The following is a 21,627-nucleotide window of genomic DNA, read 5'->3' on the forward strand; positions in this document are numbered from 1 at the left end:
TCAAGTCTCCACATTAGACTGACATTCCTTTGGGTTAAATCACTGTGGATACTTTTGATAAAAAATAAGTTTGGTCTTTGGGAAGATTTACCATTAATACAATAAGAGCAATAATCCAACTTACCTACAGAGACCCTGAAGAATGGTGAGTGTTGATGAGAAGAAAGAAAGATGGGGGAGACAGCAGGTAACGCTACAACATAAAACCTGGGCCACTGTGGTGCTACGATGCTTAGCTCTTTGGGGGTGAATTACAGAGCAGAAGCATGAATGCCTTACCTCAAGGACAAATTTCTCCAAACAAAGTTTATTTCAAAACTCTGCTTAGAGTTGGGTTTGATCCGTCCAACAAAGATACAAAGAATATACTTTAAGCAGATTAAAAAAACACTAAAAAAGGACTTAAAAAATGATTAATACATAGAAGAAACACAGGTTTCTTTTTTCAGACTTATATCTTTGTTTGAAACGTACTCTTAACAATATGTAAAATTTAGATGTTAATAACCACAATACGTTCTGATAGTTAATTGTACCCCTTAACATCAAATGATCTGAATATTTGGGGTCATTACTCATAAAGTTATTCTATTTTGTACTATTTTCTTACTTCTCTGACATAGAAAGCTTGCCAATTTGTTGCTTGTAGTTGCTTGTTATTTCATTTCTTACTCGCTGAACAAGTTCCTCATCAATAGCAAATTCTATTGCTCTGTGGATCACATTCAGCCACCAAGGAGAATTAGAATAAATCTGTAAAAATGACAACAGCTCATCAATTCATGTTTTTTTCAGTGCTCACTATGTTTCTATCACTGGGAAAGGTGCTGTGAAAAAGTCAAAGGAAGCAATAAATACTAGTCTCAAGGGAATTATAACAGTGGGGGAGATAAGCATACATACTCTATATACAATGGGTGTGTACAAGTTTTGCATACATAATTAAAGAGAACACCTGTTTCCTGACTACTGTGGATGAATGAGAATTTACTGTATATATTTGTGTTAACACAGTTGTGCTAAAAAAAATATATTACCAAAATGAAAACTCAGTATTCACTGTATATATCTGAAAAGGTGACAGGTCTCTTTCTCAGCATAATAAAGACATCCCTCTAATCATCAACTAACTGAACTAGATTCTATTCAATAATACTCTATGATTACTAGCAAAATTCTATGCCTGAATACTAAATAATTAATGAATTAGGAAGAATAAAGTGTGGAGTAACTGGTTAAAATAAAAAAGTGTGTTTTGTGGTAGCTTCCTCTTTAGGCTTGCTACTGACTTCATAAAAGAGAAATTTTATAAATGACAAACGGCATGTATTCCATAAGAAAAATACCCATGTTTCTAAAGTTCTGACATCTTAAAAGAAAAGATTTTGGAAACATACATATCTAAGATCAAAAGGAGGTTATGGAAGTCTTTACTTTCTTCAAAAGACAACTTACTGTCTACACGAGATAAGAGAAAAGCCATCATAGCTTTAAAAAAAAATGAAAGAGAACAACTTCCAAAGAGGTGAGTTATCTACACACCTGTTCATTCAATTAATAAACACTGAGAACAGCAAATACATTTTTTATTATGGGACAGGCACCCTACTAGGTGCTAAGAATTCCAAGATGAATAAGAAAGTTCAAATTTTTCTCCAAACCAAGACAAAATCCAAAATGCTACACTGAGACAGACACAGGTGAGGAAAGTCGCTGTGTGGATGTACCTTTCTCTGGAGCTCCCGAATGGTCTGCTGCACGGGCTGCAAAGCTTGCTGGGCTTCAGCGACTTCTGTGTTACACTTGCTCATATAATGCTCTCGCAGTTGTTTGGCCTGTGTTGAAAGACAAAACAAATGTGAACCTTCATTGCAGGACTAGAAAATAATTCAGTATAATGTTGCAAGAACAATGTGGTATATTTTATGTACATAAAGCTACTTACCACAGTTTAAGCACAGAATTCTATATACTGTCAAGAACGTAAAAGCCAAGCTAGAAGTTCCGAATACGGATATTAAAGAGACATTTACTTGGAAGTCACAAAATTTAAGAAATCCCAAGGGTCTGCTTCCTAAATTTCTATCTAATTTTTTAATCAAAAAAAAAAAAAAAGGGAATGGGAAGAACAACAGTATTTCAAATCATGAGGCAAAGCAATCTTTTAGAATTTGTCTAATTTAGAAACTACAACTTTTTGGAATTACTTCAGTTTGGAAATAATACTTGAGGCAGTATACAGTAACATAGGTGTTGTGGACATGGGATAGTGGGAGGAAAACCAGAAAGACTCCTGAACAGGAAATTCTAACCCTTCCGCTTAGAGGCGGTTGACCCACGTGAAGTTGCCAACACTAGACCCTTTGACTTACAAAAACGGCAATTTCATGAGGTTCAACTGAACAGATACATCTCTTTGGGCTAGCCATTTCACTTCTCTGAGCTTCTGTTACTTCATTTGCAAATGTTGGTGGTTGAAGTTGATGATTTCTTGGATCTGGGGCTTCATATTCTATGAGAGGCATAAATGATAATGTGGTCTCCTTGGAAATCTATCTATCCAGTTTTCCTTTTCCTTCTCCCATGATGCATTTCTCCTTTTCCTGTCACAACCTTCCCATTAATTTCCATTAAAATTCCTTGGCTATAATGATCTGGTCATTAGAGCTATCTACTAATAGATTGGACAGTCTCTTAGAGTTTCTGTCGCTGAAGGCATTTAAACAAGTGACTGATTGTATGTAAGATTAGATGCCTCCGATAGGAATGAGATTTCACTCAAAAATCTCTAACACTTAAGACTGTCACCTAACATCAAGAAAGGGCTGTATATATGCAATCCCACTTTGTATCTTAATTCAAATAAAAAAGGTCCCATTTACAGGTTCAATTCATTTCAAACGTTATCTACTACACTTTTGATTTTAGCTTTGCCATCTGACTTTTAAAAAGGCAAAAATCCATGGGGGAATTAGCATAATAGGCTCATTAACAATTTACAGTGAAATGATTTATACTATACTTTCTGATGAGGCAAGACTCACTGCACTGCAGAAGGAACTTCTTTGAGAGGACATGAGAAATACCACCAAAACACTGAGTTTATTTACTGCCTTCGGTAATACACAGAAAAATGGAGGAAGCACAAAACTTTTTATTTTTACTAAACTACGTCTTTTGCAGATCTCCCATGAGACCAACAAGGTCTTCCTCCTTCCTTCCTTTTTCTATGTGCTGCTGGCTACCAACGCCATATCTATAAAAGCAGTTACCATATAACTACAAGTCGATCATAAGAGAAGCAAAATAATATGGAGTACTGCAATTCCCCACCACCCAAAATCACCAAAGCAAAATTTGGAAGATAAAAGCAGCAGGAAAACATATGATTACTTTTATTTAGATGTTGTATACCCCAGGAAATATTAATGAGATGGGGGAAAAAGTCTGAAAAAAATAATTCCTTTACAGACCAAATAAAACAATAATTACCTCTTCCTCAAGTCTGCCATCTCGTAAGGTAGGTGGTATTCCTGGGTGCTTGGCTACCAACAATTCCATCAAGTTATGGGTAGCATGAAGTCTCTACAAACACACAAAAGGCAGTAATTTTGAGAGCCAATGCAATGGACTCTAAAAGGAGAATCTACCATCAATATGGCATACAGAATACTAACACCATGTTAAGATCAGGTCATTGAAAACTCCTCTAGCACAATTTAAGTACCAACCTCCTCAGAGAAAACCAAACCCGTTTCATAAGTAAAGGTCTTAATTCATAATGGCATAACCTTTCTTCAATTAAAAATACAGTCTTTTTTTTTTTTTTAAGATTTTATTTATTTATTTGACAGAGAGAGACAGCCAGTGAGAGAGGGAACACAAGCAGGGGGAGTGGGAGAGGAAGAAGCAGGCTCCTAGCGGAGGAGCCTGATGTGGGGCTCGATCCCAGAGCACCGGGATCACGCCCTGAGCCGATGGCAGACACCTAACGACTGCGCCACCCAGGCGCCCCAAAAATACAGTCTTAAGAAAATAGTCTTATGAAATATGTCTATGCATTTAGCTGAATGTGTAATATAGGTATATTTCTTCTATTATATGTGCTTTTGTCTATACAGGGAACTATGCTTATGCCAAGTAAGTGAGTCAAGTAGAAAGACTGACTGCACAGACTTGACTGATTCCTCTTCTGGGAAATGAGTCTGCATAAGCCTAGCAGTTATGAGAAAAATAAGGATAATGAAATATATAGGAAAACAGGGCTGTGACCTGGATCTGTTGAACTTAAGGGCTGAAAAGGGGAAAAGCTAGAGGTAAAGATGGTATAGGAAGAAGGGGAAAACTATATCTTTTATCTCTGTATTCAGTATAAGCCAGGCTTCTCACTGTGATACTGAGTCTGCAGCTGGGTAGAGGCTCCCTCTGGAGTCAAGGGCCGTGAGAAGAAATAAGTCATTTATGCTAACTTCACTCTTTACCTGGGAAGAGAGCTAAGGACTAAAGGATAAGCAGGAAAGAGTCCTGGCAAGATCTGATTTGGTGCTAGTGGTTTGAGACTATAAAGGTTTCCTCTGTCTGGCTACAGGTTACTGGCCATGGTACAGATCTTTGTAGAGTTCATCTTTGAAGAGTCACCTCAAATGTCTTAGATCTTTTCAACATGGCTTCATAGATAATATAATCAGCAACATGATCAGATTGAGTAGCCTGTAAATGACACTACGGAAAGAAACAAAGTGGTAGAAACTCCGTTCCTCTTCTCCATGTGTGCTTGTGGAAGAGGACTTCTGTTGCTTCCTGAACAAGGTGGTGGAACAGACTGGAAGAATGCCTGTCTTTTTCTATCCCCTTACACATTTTATCCCAAGAGAGCAGAGTGGCTAATCTGACTGAATAGAGCAAAACATTCAGTGGGCCATGGTGTACACTAGATAGGATTATTAAAACCAAAAGGAAGAAACAGGCTGATTGCTTACTCTTCACTCCTGGACACAGGCATACTGGACTTACCTGTCTTCTTGCCCACTTTTCTACCTCTGCTTTTTTTTTTTTTCAGGAGCATGTTACCTTTGTATTTCTGCCTTCTTCCAGACACATTCGCTTAAGACCCAAGGTCTGACTTCTATAATCCTCATCCATACAGAATATAAGCAGGCTTGCATTTAATTTTCTCCTCTTTCCCCCAAACACTCCTACTAATACTCGCTAAGGCACATGTGAACACGTGGGTCCCAAGGTCTAGATTGTGAATGATAAAGAAGTCCCCCCAAGGACTCAAGCCTAAACTTACTAAGATTAATAAAAGTGGTCCTTATTTACCATTTAGCTAGAAAGCCTTGTGTACATACCACTGGACAGGACTAAGAAAGGGAAGAGATTCAATACTTAAAATAAATGTTATAATTCAAATACCCAGATTTTCCTAAGAGACCTCCAAAAATTAAATCAGAAGATCATGAAAAACTATTTTGTAAAAACTAAATAGACTATATACTTGAAATTGTTTAGTGTTTACTTACTTGAAGTGAATCTGTTTTGAGTTTTCCTTTGTGTTCCTCAGATGAACGCAACACTTCTCTGTATAGCTCTGCTGCCAACGCATACTCACCTGAAGAATTAAAATGTATTTAAAGCATAAGAAAGTCATATATTTAGCTTCCAATGTGATCTAGTTACCTAGTATCTAAAAATGACTACTGTAAAAATATAACAATGATTTAACAAAACCTCACTATTTTTTAAAGAAAAGGAATCTGACTTGGTATTAATATGACTGCCAATAAAAAAGCTGACGATAGCTCTGTTTGCTAATTCCATAGCACAGAACACCAACCAGATATACTTATGTTTTAATATTATACTGAAAAACAAACTCTGAATAAACTTCTAATTTACATGATTTTCTTCTTACTGAATTTAAAGGGTGCCAATTAGTCATTTTGATGTTTGAAATTAAAAACAAATTTATAAATAAAATATTCAAAACACTATGATCAACCTACACCTAATTCTCAGATAAATGACATATTCCTCTTAATGGCCAAAATGGTTTGTAGTTAAGAACTACATTTCAAAAACTTCAGGATTCTTCTTTCCATTTCTGGTCACATAAATCACAATTAGTCTGAGATTAATGCTGTTTTTTATTATTCATAACTAGCAGCTCATTCAAATAAAGTAATTTAAAAAGTATCAACTAAAATATAAGCTGGCAAACTATGGTCTATGGGTCATATCTGACCCTCTGCATTTTCGTAGGGTCCATGGGCTAAGAATTGTTTTTACATTTTTAAGAAGTTGAAAAAAATTCAAAAGAACGTTATTTTGTGACATGTGAAAATTATATGAAATTAAATTTCTGGGTGCATGAATAAAGTTTTATTGCAACTCAGCCCACTCATTTGTTTATGTACTGTCTGTGACCACTTTTGCATTTTAACAGCAAAGTTGAGTAGTTACAACAGATCTTCTGGATCTAAATCTAAAATATTGATTATCTGCTTCTTTCAGTAAGAGTTTTCTGACACTTTTATAAAAGGAGACATGACACATTTTAAATGGCTTGAATAATAGAACCTATTATATTTGCTGCGTGGGGATAAACTCAAAACTGATAATTCACAAATACAATTGAAATAAAAATCTAACAGCAGTAAAATCATAAAATACAAAAAAAAGATGTTTTTGTTTACTGAGAAAGCTTTTTTCATGATCATTACACACTTGCCTTTTTTTTACTTCAAACCAATTTTTAAAAAATCAGTGTATTTACGACTTTGCTCATAGCCACAATGAAAAAAATACATATATACCTTTGTAAATCATGTTGACTCTCTTTTTGTTAAAGCTGATTATATATAAATATGTACACTTGTTTTATTGTGGTGAAATACACCTAACATAAAATTTACCGTACCAATCATTTTTAAGTATGCAGTTCAGAGACATCAGGTACATTCACATTTTTGGGCAAAACACTTGCTTTTATACAATTGCTTTATATTTAGAGTTCTACAAGTTACCTATTATAAAGTGTTCTAAAGCACACAATATTTTACAGTCAATTTCTATTCACTTTGATAAAGGTGAACATTATTTTTGCAAAAATATCACATTATAATGAAGGAGTAACACTCAATTATCTTCATACCAAGAAGCTCTCCTTTTTTAGTTTTTAAGATTCTTATGAAGCTTTTCAAAAGACTAAAAAAGATTCTATTAGTATTTATACTATCATTTATAGAGAATAATTCATTTAATAATTCTTTCATAATTACCATACTTTTTAAAGATGGTACAATGACGAGGCTACAGTATAAGCAGTTGAATTTGAACTATTCACTATAATCCGTTTTAAAATTTTTATTAAAAAAATACATGCCTTCTAGAAACACACAAAAATAAGCATATTCAGTTAAGTTTACAAGTTTAGCCAAATTTAGAAATACCCATTCTTTGCCACTAGATGGCACAAACATTTCCAAGTATTGAATTTGATACTTGCCAAGCTTAATTTTCTCCAAAAAATATGTGCAGAAAACACATTGCACAAAGTTGGAATAATACCATGTTTTTAAAACCATAATCAGTAAGGACCTTAGAATATATATTATATATCATACATATATGTTTGTATAGAATATAAACACATCCCTTGAGTTTGCAGTTAATTTTAGATTTCTTTCAGAAAGCAGATCTTTACTATCTGATTTCTATATTGGAAGAGATTAAATCATGTAAGTTAAATATATGTTACTTTTAAAAATGTTTAACGTACCACTATGAAGCAATGGGAACTAAAAGCAGGAAATCTATCATAATTATGTTTATAATTACAATTAAATTAAGAATGGACATATGCTTTATTAATGGACTTTCTGATAGGAATTTCTCTTAACAATCAACAAAGTTTTCATTGCACAGAAAGACAAAGAACCCTAGCGAGAATACAGTGGAAACTATCTGCAAAGAGCAGTGAGGCACCTCCTGTTATACCCTGGCTTGGTATTTTGCCACACAGCCCACTACACACTGACCCCTCTAGTGTGCTACATACGGTGCTTAGAAATGATCAGATGAGTAATTCTTTTTCATAATCCTCATACCATGCATAGCAACACAGCAGGGAAAAGGAGGCAATAAATCTGAAAAGAAGACTAGAAAAAAGGCCAAGTGAAGAAATTCATTTACTTTCTAAGCTTGAGTCATAAAAACATAGAATAAAATGAGGGTTCCAGTTTTAGAATCAAGATGAGAAATATGAAATTTATTTTTATTATTGTGATAATCTGCAAGTAAATTATTACTCCATTTTAGAAATTTTTGATGAAGAGCTTCAACCTACTAAAGACAGAATATTGAGGTTTAAAATGTCTATTTGATAAAGAAGCATAGTATAATAAAAAAAATTAAATTAATTTGAAATCAAAAGATCCAGGGCAAATTCTCTGTCATTTATTAGCTATAATCTTGAGAAATCAACTAAGCCTTCTGAACGTCAGGTTTTTTTTTTAAAGATTTTATTTATTTATTTGACAGAGAGAGACAGCCAGAGAGACAACACAAACAGGAGGGAGTGGGAGAGGGAGAAGCAGGCTTCTCACTGAGCAAGAAGCCCCCTGCCACTGGATCCCAGCACCCTGGGATCATGATCTAAGCTGAAGGCAGATGCTTAAAGACGGAGCCACCCAGGCGCCCCTGAACGTCAGTTTTCTTATGTAAAATGGGGATAATAACTCAATCATTGGGCAATAATGAGGATAAAACAGAATATATACATGAAGTGTTAAGCATAATACAAAATGCTTATAGAAAATGATCATTTCTCAGATAGGATGCTAGATTTTTAACGACCTGAAAATACTGAAATAGTACATTCATTATTTATGTATCTCTAAAGAAGCATACATATTTCTTATCTGTGACACTCAAATATTCTGTAGATTTTAATCACAATTATTTCACTCATTTGGGACTGTGAGAAACTTATTAGGTAGGACAAATAATTTGCCAACTTTTGCCTAATTATTTCTAAGTTGAAATAAAGTTTAATTAAAAAAATTTTTCTATTAAAACGTAGTATGGTGACAGATGCTAGCCACACTTGTGATCAGCATAGCATAGCATAGAGTTGTCTTATACACCTGAAACTAATGTAACATTGTGTCTCAACTATAGTTCAATTTAAAACAAATGCTGCCTTATTTAGTTCTTCACTATGCATTGTAAAGCACAGATCATTTCAGATTTTAGATTGATGCTGGGAATACTATAGTCACAGGCACATTTAGCAACTGAGAGGGCAATGATAATGATGATTAAGAATTACCTGAGAAAATCCAAATTTGTAAACACTGCTAGCTGAATGAAGCATTTCCTAGGCAATGTCCTAGAGAGAAGATTTGCACACAAAGTTGCATGTGCTATTTATGTTTGTACAATTTATCAGGAATATGTAGTAATATGCCTTTTCTCCTATCATTAGTTATTGATAATAAAAATCTGCGTTCTAAACAGATTGAAAGTGGTAAGAATCTGAGATCACTTTAAATTACCATTATCAGTAACACCACTCTTCATTTATATGTTTCTATAAAGTTTACAATGTGTATTCACACTTCACATTAAGAATAATACTTCAAAGGAAGCTAAGCCAGTGATACTATCTGATTTTATTGATAAGGAAACAGATTCATAAACCTTGGACAATATACACAAGTTCAGAGGGCTACAACTATAGCAAAGAAGAAGCCCATCTTTTTCAGTTCTTGTCTAGAGCTACTTTTACTCAGCTTCTGTGAGTCTTCCGAACTCTAGGCAAGTGTTCAGGACAAGAGACACTTTCTAGTTCTGGTTCTGTTTTGCTGAAAAGTTAATAACCAGACATACCACTCAGTTCCAAGAGGCTTAGAACATTTCCTTGTATCAGACAAAACCACAAATTCCTCTGGGAAACTGATTTCTTTAAGGTCTTATTAGGTAAATTATGAGAAAAATGGTAAATTCTCTCCATAACTGTGTACCCAAGTAGACTAATGGATTAATAATCTTTATGGGAAGGTCAAAAGAATTGGAATTTACCACAGAATGCCTTTTTAGTTCTAACAATATCATGAAGAGCTAAAGACACAAATTTTGTGAGGAATGTAGAAATAAACATTTGTATATAGTAAGTTATAAAAGTGCTTAAAACTGTACATTATTTCACCATTATGAATACTTATATGATTTTAAGAATTATATTCTACTTAGTTTTGGAGAGACTAAAATTGAATTATCTAAACCAAAGCTATTAGAGAAGATTTTAAAGGTAGATTTTATAAAAAGGCACATTTGCATCAGTAATTTCCTCATTACTTACAAGAAAGCTCCTAAAAGTCATTATGGTATAAAAGCTATAAAACTATGCAATCTTATTATATTACAAATGCAGTAATAGATGAATAACAATAGACTCTGCTGAACAGAGTATTCAATGATTCATTAAAGTTGCAAAAAAACCCCCCCAAAAAAACAGTTTAGTTCAGAGAGCCAGAAAAGTTATCATAAAAAATTAGAATAAATTTCTGCAAAGAATGAATTAATTCTAAAATAAAGATAGAGGCACTGAGCTCATTGCAAGTTTATTATAAAAGTATGCTGAGGTCATGGAAATGAAGCTAATGAGTAAATGAAGTAACAGAAAGATGGCTGTACAATTTTATACTCTCAATATCAACGTATGAATAAGAATTCCAGTTGTTTCTACATCCTTGCCAACATTTAATCTGTTTAATTTAAGCCATTTCAATAAAGGCATATAGGGATGTTCTTGTGCTTTGAATGTGCATATACGTAATGACTAATGATGAATATTTCTTTTCATTTCCTTTTTGGCATCTCTATACGCTGACTGAACTCTCCAAATATTTTGCCTATTTTCCTTGTGTTGTTTTCCTATTATTGGGTTTTAATAGTTCTTTTCATATTCCGAATACAAATCCTTTCTTAGACATGTGATTTGCAGATATTTTCTCTATTCAACACCTTATCTTTTTATTTTCTTAAGAATGCCTTTTGAGAAGCAGAGGTTATTAATTTTGATGAAGTCAAATGTATCAGTTTTTTATGGACTGGGCTTTTGGTGTCATCTCTAAATCTTTACCTAATCCCAAATCACAATTGTTTTTTTATCTTTTGTATTTTTCTAGAAGTTTTATAGTTTTAGGTTTTAATTTCAGTTTAATATTCTCTGTATTATGAATTTTTTATATGGTGCAACACTGAAGTTTTATTTTTTGAATATGGATATCTAATTGTTCCAGCATCATTTATTGAAATGCTAACTTTTCTCCACTGCAATACTTTTGCATCTGTGCTGAAAAATCAAATGAACATAAATAAGTGGGACTCTTTCTGGACTCCTCTTGTCCATTGGTCTACTTTCCTATCTTTATGACTATGTCACACTGTCTTGATTATTATAGCTTTAAAATATATCTTGATTCAGGTAGTGTAAATCTTCTCATTGTTTTTTTTTTTCCAAAGTTGTTTTGGCTATTTTAGATGAATTTCAGAATCAGCTTGTCAACTGCTATAAAATAGCCTGCTGAAATTTTGACTGGAAAATTTTGATTGCATTAACTATACATCAATGTAGGACGAATCAGCATGTTAACAATAATGAGTTTTCTGATCCATGAACATGATATAAGTAGGTGTTCTTTAATTTCTCTCAGCAATGTTTGTAATTTTCAATGTTTCTGTGACTTCTGTAAACATCTTACACATCTCTTTTCAAGTTGATGCTTAAGTATTTCCTATTTTTTCGATACTACTATGAAAGGTATTGTCATAATTTCTTTCTTTTTTTTTTTTTTTTAAAGATTTTATTTATTTATGTGACAGAGACAGCCAGCGAGAGAGGGAACACAGCAGGGGGAGTGGGAGAGGAAGAAGCAGGCTCATAGCGGAGGAGCCCGATGTGGGACTCGATCCTGGTACGCCGGGATCACGCCCTGAGCCGAAGGCAGACGCTTTAACGACTGCGCTACCCAGGCGCCCCGGTATTGTCATAATTTCTAATTGTTCATTTCTAGCATACAGAAATAAATTTTTATATACTCTTCTTGTATAATGCAACTTTTCAGAACTCACTTATTAGTTTTAGTAGTTTTCCTACATGGACAATCATATTGCAGCAAATAAAGACACTTTCACTTTTTTTGCTATTCAAAAACTGGTAACTTTTATTTCTTTTAATTGTCTTTTTTTTAAAAAAAGATTTTATTTATTTATTTGACAGAATGAGAGACAGCCAGAGAGAGAGGGAACACAAGCAGGAGGAGTGGGAGAGGAAGAACCAGGCTCCCAGCAGAGCAGGGAGCCCAATGCGGGGCTCGATCCCAGGACCCTGGGGTCACTCCCTGAGCGGAAGGCAGACGCTTAACAACTGAGCCACCCAGGCGCCTCAATTTCTTTGAATTGTCTTAACAGCACTGGAGAGAATTCAGGTACAATGTTGAAGAGAAGTGTTAACAGGACATTCTTCACTGTTCATGATCTTAGAAAACATTGTTTTTAACCATTAAGTATAGCATTAGCTGTAGGTTTTTTATAGATGTCTTTTATCAAAATGAGAAAGTTGTCTTTGATACTTAGATTGTTGAGAAGTTTTTATCTGGAATGGATGTTGAATTTTGTCCGATACTTTTCCTACATTTATTGAGATGTTCACAAGGTTTTTCTTTCTTAGTTGTTAATTTGGTGAATCATATTAATTAATTTTGAATATTAAACCAATCCTGCATTCCCACATAAATTCCACTTGGTCATAAAGTATTATTATTTTTATATATTGTTGGATTCATTTTGTTAAAATTTTTAAAGAATTTTGCATCTATGTACTTGAGTGATACTGGTCTATGGTTTCATAATCAGGATAATGCTCCCTCAAAATTAGTTGGAAATTATTCTTTCCTTTTACTTTTCTGGAAGAGTTTATATAGATTTGACATTTCCTCCTTAAATGTGTGGTAGAACCATGAGGGAAGTCATCTGGGCCCAGAATTTTCTTTGTGGTAAGTTTTTAAATAATAAAATTAATTTCTTGAATAGATACAGAGCCATGCAGGTTATCTATTTCTTCTTCAGTCAGTTTTGGTAGTTTGCCTTTCTGAGTGAGCTTTGGCAGTTTGTATCTTCTAAAGTATTTTTCTATTTATCTAAGTTGAATCTCTGGCATACAGGTGTTCATAATATTCTTTTATGATCTTTTAAATACCTGTACACTCTGTAGTGATGTCACCTCTCTCATTACTAATTCCTGATAATAGTAGTCTATGTCTTTTCTTTTTCCCTGACAGTTTGACTAGAGGTTTATAACTTTCTATTGATCTTCTTGAAGAATCAGGCTTTGATTTCACTATTTTTCTCTACCGGTTTTGTTTTCCTTTTAATTGATTCCTGCATTGATCTTTATTATTTTCTGTCTTTTGCTGACTTGGTATTTCATTTGCTTTTCTTCTTAGTTTCTTAAGGTATCAGCTGATATCAATGATTTACAACTTTTTTAAAGTTGGTATTCAGTCCTATCAATTTCCCTTTAATTACTGATCAAGACTCTACAACTCTTAATGTTATGTTTTCATTTTAATTCACTTCAAAATACTTGCCAGTTTCCCTTTTGATTTAGTCTTTAACCCAAAGATTACTTAGAATTATTTTAATGAGTTTCAAAATATTTGGGGACTTTCTAGTTATCTTTGTTTGACACCTAATTTAATTCCACTGTAGTCAGAGAATGTATTTTTTAAGACTTGCATCCTTTTAAATTTACTAAGTTGTTTTATAGCTCAAAACATGCCTGTCTTAGTAAACATTCCATGTGCACTTAAAAAGAATTTCTTTGGTGGGGTAAAGTGTCCTATAACTGGGGGACTATGTTAACTGGTTGTCCGTGTTGAGTTTTCCATGCCTCTATTTTCTGTCTTCTCGTTCTGTCAATAATTGGAAGAGGGATGTTGAAATCTCTGACTTTAATTGTAGATTTGCCTATTTCTCATCGTAGTTCTATCAGTTTGTGTTTTCTTTTGAAGCCTTAGTTTTAGGTGCATAAACATTTAGGATTATTTTCCAGTGATAGATAGAATAACATATACCCTTGGTAATATTCTTGCCTGGTGGTAATATAGTCACTCTAGCTTTCTTTTGATTAGTGTTAATATGGCATATCTTTTTTTATCCTTTTACATTTGCATCTTTAAATAAAAAGAGGACTTCTTATAGATAGTATATAATCAGATATTGCTTTTCTTAAAATCCATTTTGAAAATCTCTGCCTAAAGGGGCATTTAGACCATTGTATTTAATGTGACCACTGATATGCTTGGGTGTAAATCTACTACCTTGCTGTTTGTTTTAGATTTGTCTCATCTGTTCTTTGTTTCACTTTTCTTTTTTTAGATTAAGAATTTTTCATTATTACTTTTTATCTCATCTTTTAGATTATTACCTCTTTTTTTTTTTTTTAAGATTTTATTTATTTATTGGACAGAGAGAGACAAGCGAGAGAAGGAACACCAGGCAGGGGGAGTGGGAGAGGGAGAAGCAGGCCTCCCACTGAGCAGGGAGCCCAAGGCGGGGCTTGATTGATCCCAGGACCCTGGGATCATGAACTGAGCCGAAGGCAGATGCTTAACGACTGAGCCACCCAGGCACCCCTACCTCTAACTTTTTGTTGTGTTTTCAGTAGTTGCTTTAGGGTATATAGCACATATCTTTGTCAGTCTACTGTCATGATATTATGCCACTTCATATATTATTTATTATATATATATTTATTATAAAAACTTTACAATATTATATATCCGTGTGTTCTCCTCCCAGATATTGTGCTATTATTGTTCTATACTTTACATTTTCATTTTATAAACTTTGTATTTCTTTATACATTTTTCTTCTTCAGAGACTTCAGTACATTTATATTACACTACTTCAAGTTATCTACAATCTTATTGATGCTCTTTTCAAAATTTTCGGTCTTTATTCTCTCAGTTTTTCATGTTGAATGGCTTGTACTGCTACTTTATTCTTTAATTTTAATAATTTTTTTCTACAGTGTCTAATTTACTATTTATTAAGTATCAAACACTGAAATTTGCATCTCTAGAAGTCTAAATTTATGTTTCAATGTCTCTACTTAACATGTTTAATTTTTACTCTTTACCCTACAAAATACAGCCTGATGATTCTCATATTTATATGGAAAGGGGTTTACTAAATGGTGCTCATTAAAAGAGCTAGTTAAGTAACTTCTACTTTTGGCCATGACAAAATAACAGGGAATATGAATTTACTCTCCTTTCTGAAATAAGTAAAATAACATACAAAATATATGAAACCACAGACTGTCAAGACACTGGACATTAGGCAATAAAAAATGGTAATCCCTGAGAGATGGGAAACACCAATTAAACATTTTTCCATGAAATATAAAATTCCCTTTTAACATGCTTATATTTTATGCATAACGTGTAATAGTATAACTACAACCATACACATTGTGTGTGCATTTGTCTATCTCTCCTTGTTAAGGATTTAAGGTCCATGAGATCAAAGACCATACCCTGTTTTACTGTATTATTTTTAGTACTGAGATCATAACTGGTGCAGGGCAGACACTCTAATATGCAACGAAAGGATGAATTTACAAACAATGTTATTTTGTAAACTGATGACTAAGAGCCCCTGAATGTGTCAAAATTTAACCATTCTTCTATTCTTAGGTATTTTGCTTGTTTTTAGTTGTTCACTACTATAGACTAAGGTTAATAATTTATTGCCAAATTTTTGTTCAAAACCTACTTTCCCTAAACAACAACAACAAACATCTAAAGTGGAAATGTTTGGTGAAAGCATATGTAAACTTTGAAGGTTTTTCAAATGTTCAGCATAAGTGCTCTCCATATGGTCGAACCTATCTAAATTAAGATCAGTAGTGTGTGAGAATGTCTTTCTACAGGGGATTTTAATTTCTACTATAACTAATCTGTCTCATTAAGTGTTTAGAAGAATCAGAGATAACAAAGCAATCACCTTCTACCTTTAATGATGTGGATGCCTGCTAAGCCATTGAAAGCACAAACTAGTTGCCGATGTGCTTCTTCACATTCAGTTCCACATTTCTTCTGCAGAGATGTCAACAGCTCTTCCATTGTCATGGTGCTAAAAGAAAAGGCAGATTGTTCAGAACTGAAAAGAAAATCCTATGTGAGAGTATTACATCACATAAGATCAACATCACTCAGACCATTATAGAGTCTTTGCGTATCTTCAGGATCTTTCTCTTCACCTCCATTTTTACCACTATCACTTTTAACTCAAATTACCTCTTACTATTTTAGCAAGCATTCTTCTATCTGATCTCATCATTCTTTCCTTTTTCCCAGTTCAGTTAATGGAGAAGAGAACTAAAAAATCTTCCTAAAATACAAAGTACAACATGACATATTTGAAACAGTATGGGTGTCAGAAAGTAAGATTAAGTCTGGATCCCTAGCATTATAATTTAATTAATCTCCATGGGCCTGAATTTCTTTTTATCTGTAAAAACAAAACAAAACAAAACAAAAAAAACAAAGAAAAAAAAAAAAAAAGAAGATTCTTCAAGGATCAGATCAAATGCCATTTCCACCAAAAGGCTATCTAACATGAACCACTTATATAGAAATTATTTCCACATTCTAATTCATTTATATGTACCTCTTATGAAATATGTTTGTTTGCCTTACATTATAGAAATTTATAATTTTCGTCTTCTCCTTTATTTATCCATAAACTGTGTAAGGGCAAAGACAAAAATATAATTCCTCTTCATATTTTTTAATAACACCTCATCTTTTTAACACCAGGTGCTTAAAAAAAAAAAAGGCCAGCTGCTGAGTCACAGTCTGATGAATGAAAACATTCTGGGATAACAGACTACTGTGGACATAAATACCTTAATATATTAGGTGAAATAATCAGACAGACTTAGCACAATTATAAAGAACATATGTAATGGTAATCTAACTCATCTAATTCCTTGATGTGGGAACCAAAAAATATAACAAGAACGAAAGCCTTTCATATTTGAAGTATAGCAAAAAAAAAAAAAAAAAAAACCTAAAACAAAAAACAACAAAGTAACAAAAGCCCAAAATAGTCCTAACTCTAAAAGAAATGTTTAAAACCATGAAAATAATTTTGATAATATGACTCTCCTTTCATAAATGGGCTTCCACACCAAAGAAAAACCGCATTACTAAAAATAACTGACAACTCTGTTATAACAGCCTGAATGAAACCATGGGCTAGGTAGCTTATAGCTTAAATACGGTCTATCACTACTATATTAGCAACTGCAGTATAAGGAAACTGGTAATAAAACCTTTTCTGGAGTGGCAAGAATTCCCCACGAACGGCCTGCGGGTGGCAGCAGGCCTGCCTGAGCCTCAGCAGTGGATACAAGATGGAGGTAACGGTCCTTCTGTCCAAGCTGCTGAGCTTCAGCGCCCAGTCAGAAATCTTCCTGAGTTTTACTACAGCATCCTGGCAGCACACTTCATGCTGACGGTGATAGAAATGTCTTTCCACTGGAGAAAAGTGAAGCCAGTGGACTTCTTCTGTCTGAGGGGGTATCTGGATCTGTAGGGAGAAGAAAAAAATGATTTCACCTGAAAATTTAACTTTCCATCCCAACTCTTAGTTCTCTTTTCTTATAATATCCTTAATTAGTAAAAACTTATCCTACTGACTTGGTCAATCACATCTTTCTTTGCAGACCTCCAAAGTATCTTGGCAATAAAGCTGTAGAGGAGCTGAGGATTCTTCTTGCAGTAAGGGCGATAAAGAAGTCGAACCCACCAGTGTTTGACACAGTAAGGTTCAATACCAAGAAAGACCACCAACCCAAAAAGATCTGAGAAGAAAACAAGAAAAAAGCACACTGAGAATAACTGTTTCTATATTTCTTCATTACTATTTTATAACCACCTTCACAGACATTACACAGCACATAGTATTTTCCATGAATTAAAATGCAGATTGTAGAGACTCCTGAATCTGAAAGTTAATTCCACTTTGACGTACATTTGTTGGGTATTTATTTTGCTCTAGGTTTTGTGCTAGGAGCTAATATGTAGAACCACTACACAAACCTTGTACTTAATTCAAAGTCTGGTATTTCCGTCAGAAGTAAAACTAGAAACTGACTCACTTGTGTGAGTCTGACCAAGAGATACATAAAAAGAGTCAGACACTGAAACTACTGGATGCAAGACTTGCTGGATTTGAAAATAAGTCTGAATGACATAGGTAATATGAAGAATATTCACTGATCCAATATTCGTTAGTTACACTTTTTGGTCTAATTATTTTACTTTGGGGAAATAAGACTAAAACAATGATAAAGAATACACAAGATTAATCCACATGTTGATATTCACAGCAACGACAAACAATAAAAACGACTCAAATAAAGGAATGATAAAATAAATTGTGTAGTATTCTCCATAAAACAAAAGCTTTCTTTTTCTGATCCAGCAGGTCTTGTGTTTGTTAGATTTACTGCATGGTACTTCTTACAGAGTTCATGATTGGGCACACTCAATTTTATGTGTCATTTTCTGCTCACTTAGCATTATACCTTATGCAGTTTTCATATCTATGATGAATTTTTAAAACACAGAAAACTGCTTATATAATGAAAAAAAAAACATAAAATGATGCATGTAGTATGAGGATAAATATATAAACCTTTATATAAAAAAGAATGGAATAGGGGTTGTATCTTCAAATGAAGATTATAGCTGAGTATAATTTTCTTTACATTTTTCTGTACTGTTAAACACGTTCACATTGGGCTGTTTTCTCTTTAGAAACCATGACAATTGTTTTTACAAAAAGGCCATGCATTTATTCTGAATATGTCCAACAAATATTTAGGTTGAATTAAGTTACTTTGATGATTTCTGACAGTTAGTTAACATCTGAAAGACATACTGCCTATATGCAGATATCGATGGATATATTATATATATATTTCTGTTCTAATCAATCTAGTTGCCTGTGTGCTACCTCTTCTTGAGGTCCCAAAGGTGCCTCAAACTCAACTTGCCAAAATCAAATTCATTATCTCTTTGCCCAAACATGCTGCTGTTCTAGTGCTTTTCACTGGTAAATACTGTCACTGTCCATGGATGCAAGTTAGAAGTCTTGGCATCTCCTCATCACCGTTAAGACTTACTAATTTTTTTCCTTATCCACTTTTTTCCATTTCTTCAGGACAGTCCTAGTTCAAATCCAAAGTGCCAGCATCACTTATCTAGATTACTTACTGTAGTCAACAGAGATGATCCCCAACCACTCTGTTTAAATCCTTTCAACAGCTCCTGCTATTTGTAAGAAAATAAATAAAATTCCTTATCATGGTCTACAGAATCCTCCATGGTCTGGTCTACATCCATCTATTCAGTCTCTCAACCTACTGTGTTTTCCCTAGTTCTCTGTATTATAGCCATATGGATTTCCTTCTGTTCTCCACCTGCCTAATCATCTTTATATTTTGTTTCCTTTACAATAGAGAATTCTCCCTCCCTCTTTACCTATCTCATGTTAATATTTCAGATCCTGGCTCAGCCATCATTTCCTTCTGTATCCCTATTATGTGAGGTCACAGAACCAGGCATCTTTTCTGAAGCCTATTATAGTTTGAATTTTATATTTATTTCATACATTAAAGTTATCTTGACCACAATCTTCTATATGTCTAAGTACTTAATAAATATATCTTCTCCTTTAAGCTGTAAGCTCAAGAAGGTCAGGGACCTTATCTACTTTTTGCAATAAATGTACCACAGAGTACTTAAGTAATTTAGAGTGTCAACACTTCCAAAGAAGCTAAAATGAATACATGAATATATAAATGCATAGTTAGGAACAACAAAAGCAGCAGTGAAGGCAGCTACCATTCACTTAATATTTAATACCTGCCAGGTACTGTGCTAAATGCTTTGTATACTTTATTATACTTAATCTTAAAACATCTTACTTTACAAATTAGGGAAAATAAAAAATATGAACGTTTACGTAATTTCTTTATGGACATACAACTCAATATGTGGTCAACCTGGTTGTTGTGGAGTAGTGCAATTTTGCCCCCGACGGGATATTTGGTTACGTCTAAAAAACATTTGTAGGTGTCACGATAGCAGGAGTGTTACTACCATCTAGTGGGGGGAAGCTAAATATCCTAAGATGCATAGGACAGGTCCAACAAAAAACTATCCCAGCCCCAAATATCAGTGGGGCCATGGCTGAAAAACCCTGTTCTAACATCAAAAGAAAAAAAATGAGACTTCCACTTCCAACTGCAACATAGTAAGTCCTGGCAGGCTGAGATTTCTACTATAACAGCTACAAAAAGAGAGATACAATGAAGAATCATAGTGTTAAAGAAATCAGGGAAATATGGAAACAAAGAGGAAAGATAAACTATACTTCCAGGAAGTTTAGAAAAGCTCTTTTTCAACTAACTTGGGCTTGAGGAGACCTATGGGGTGGATCATCATAATTGTATAAATAGATTGTATATATATTCATATATACAAATGCATATAAGTATGTTAAAAGTTTACAAATTTTATATTTAAAATATTTAGTTTTATTATGTATCATTTATACCTCAATAAAGTTGTACAGACATTTCTTCAAAGAAGACATACAAATGGCAAACACACACATGAAAAGATGCTCAACATCACTTATCATCAGGGAAATACAAATCAAAACCACAATGAGATGTCACCTCACACCTGTCAGAATGACTAAAATCAAAAACACAAGAAATAACCAATGTTGGTGAGGATGCAGAGAAAAAGAAAATCTTGTGCACTGTGGAAAATAGGATGGAAGTTCCTCAAAAAAAAGGCAAAATAGAATTACTGTATGATCCAGTAATTCCACTACTGGGTATTTACCCAAAGAAAACAAAAACACTAATTCCAGAAGATAAATGTATCCTTATATTTATTGAAGCATTATTTACAACAGCCAAATTATGGAAGTGTCCACTGATAGGTGAATGGATAAAGAAGATGTACACACACACACACACACACACACACACAAAAACACTAATTCCAAAAGATAAATGTATCCTTACATTTATTGAAGCATTATTTACAACAGCCAAATTATGGAAGTGTCCACTGATAGGTGAATGGATAAAGAAGATGTACACACACACACACGAATATTACTCAGCCATAAAAAAGGGAATGAAATCTTGCCATATGCAACATGAATGGACCTAGAAGGTATATAATACTAAGTGAAATAAATCAGTCAGAAAAAGTAAATATATGGGATTTCACTCATATGTGGAATTTAAGAAACAAAACAAAATGAATAAATTAAAAAAAAAGACAAATAACGAAACAGACTCTTCAATATAGAGAACAAACTGATGGTTACCAGAGGGGAGGTGAAATGGTGAAGGGGATTAAGAGTACACTTACTGCAATGAACACTGAGTAATGTATATATATAATTGCTGAATCACTATATTGTACACCTAAAACTAATGTAACACTAGATGATAATTAT

The 21,627-nt window shown here is 33.6% G+C and overlaps 1 protein-coding gene across 9 annotated transcripts in view; it reads right to left on the minus strand.

The window, feature by feature from the left end:
• Nucleotides 1-21,627, minus strand: part of SHPRH (SNF2 histone linker PHD RING helicase) — an 85,951-nt gene that overhangs the window by 37,133 nt on the left and 27,191 nt on the right. For all 9 annotated transcript variants that reach the window (XR_015726139.1, XR_015726138.1, XR_015726140.1 and 6 more), the window contains 7 exons: nucleotides 17,778-17,941; nucleotides 17,411-17,667; nucleotides 16,085-16,206; nucleotides 5,523-5,611; nucleotides 3,493-3,585; nucleotides 1,728-1,835; nucleotides 611-753 (listed from right to left, as the gene is read on the minus strand). Coding sequence is in view for 6 of the 9 variants with exons in the window: in XM_087865564.1 (XP_087721690.1) it covers nucleotides 611-753; nucleotides 1,728-1,835; nucleotides 3,493-3,585; nucleotides 5,523-5,611; nucleotides 16,085-16,206; nucleotides 17,411-17,667; nucleotides 17,778-17,941 (976 nt within the window). In the remaining 3 variants the exon portion in view is untranslated. The remainder of the gene's footprint in view (nucleotides 1-610; nucleotides 754-1,727; nucleotides 1,836-3,492; nucleotides 3,586-5,522; nucleotides 5,612-16,084; nucleotides 16,207-17,410; nucleotides 17,668-17,777; nucleotides 17,942-21,627) is intronic.

The sequence above is a fragment of the Ursus americanus genome, chromosome 11, assembly GCF_024610735.1.
Source record: "Ursus americanus isolate L20-20 chromosome 11, mUrsAme1.1.p, whole genome shotgun sequence".
NCBI lineage: Eukaryota > Metazoa > Chordata > Mammalia > Carnivora > Ursidae > Ursus > Ursus americanus.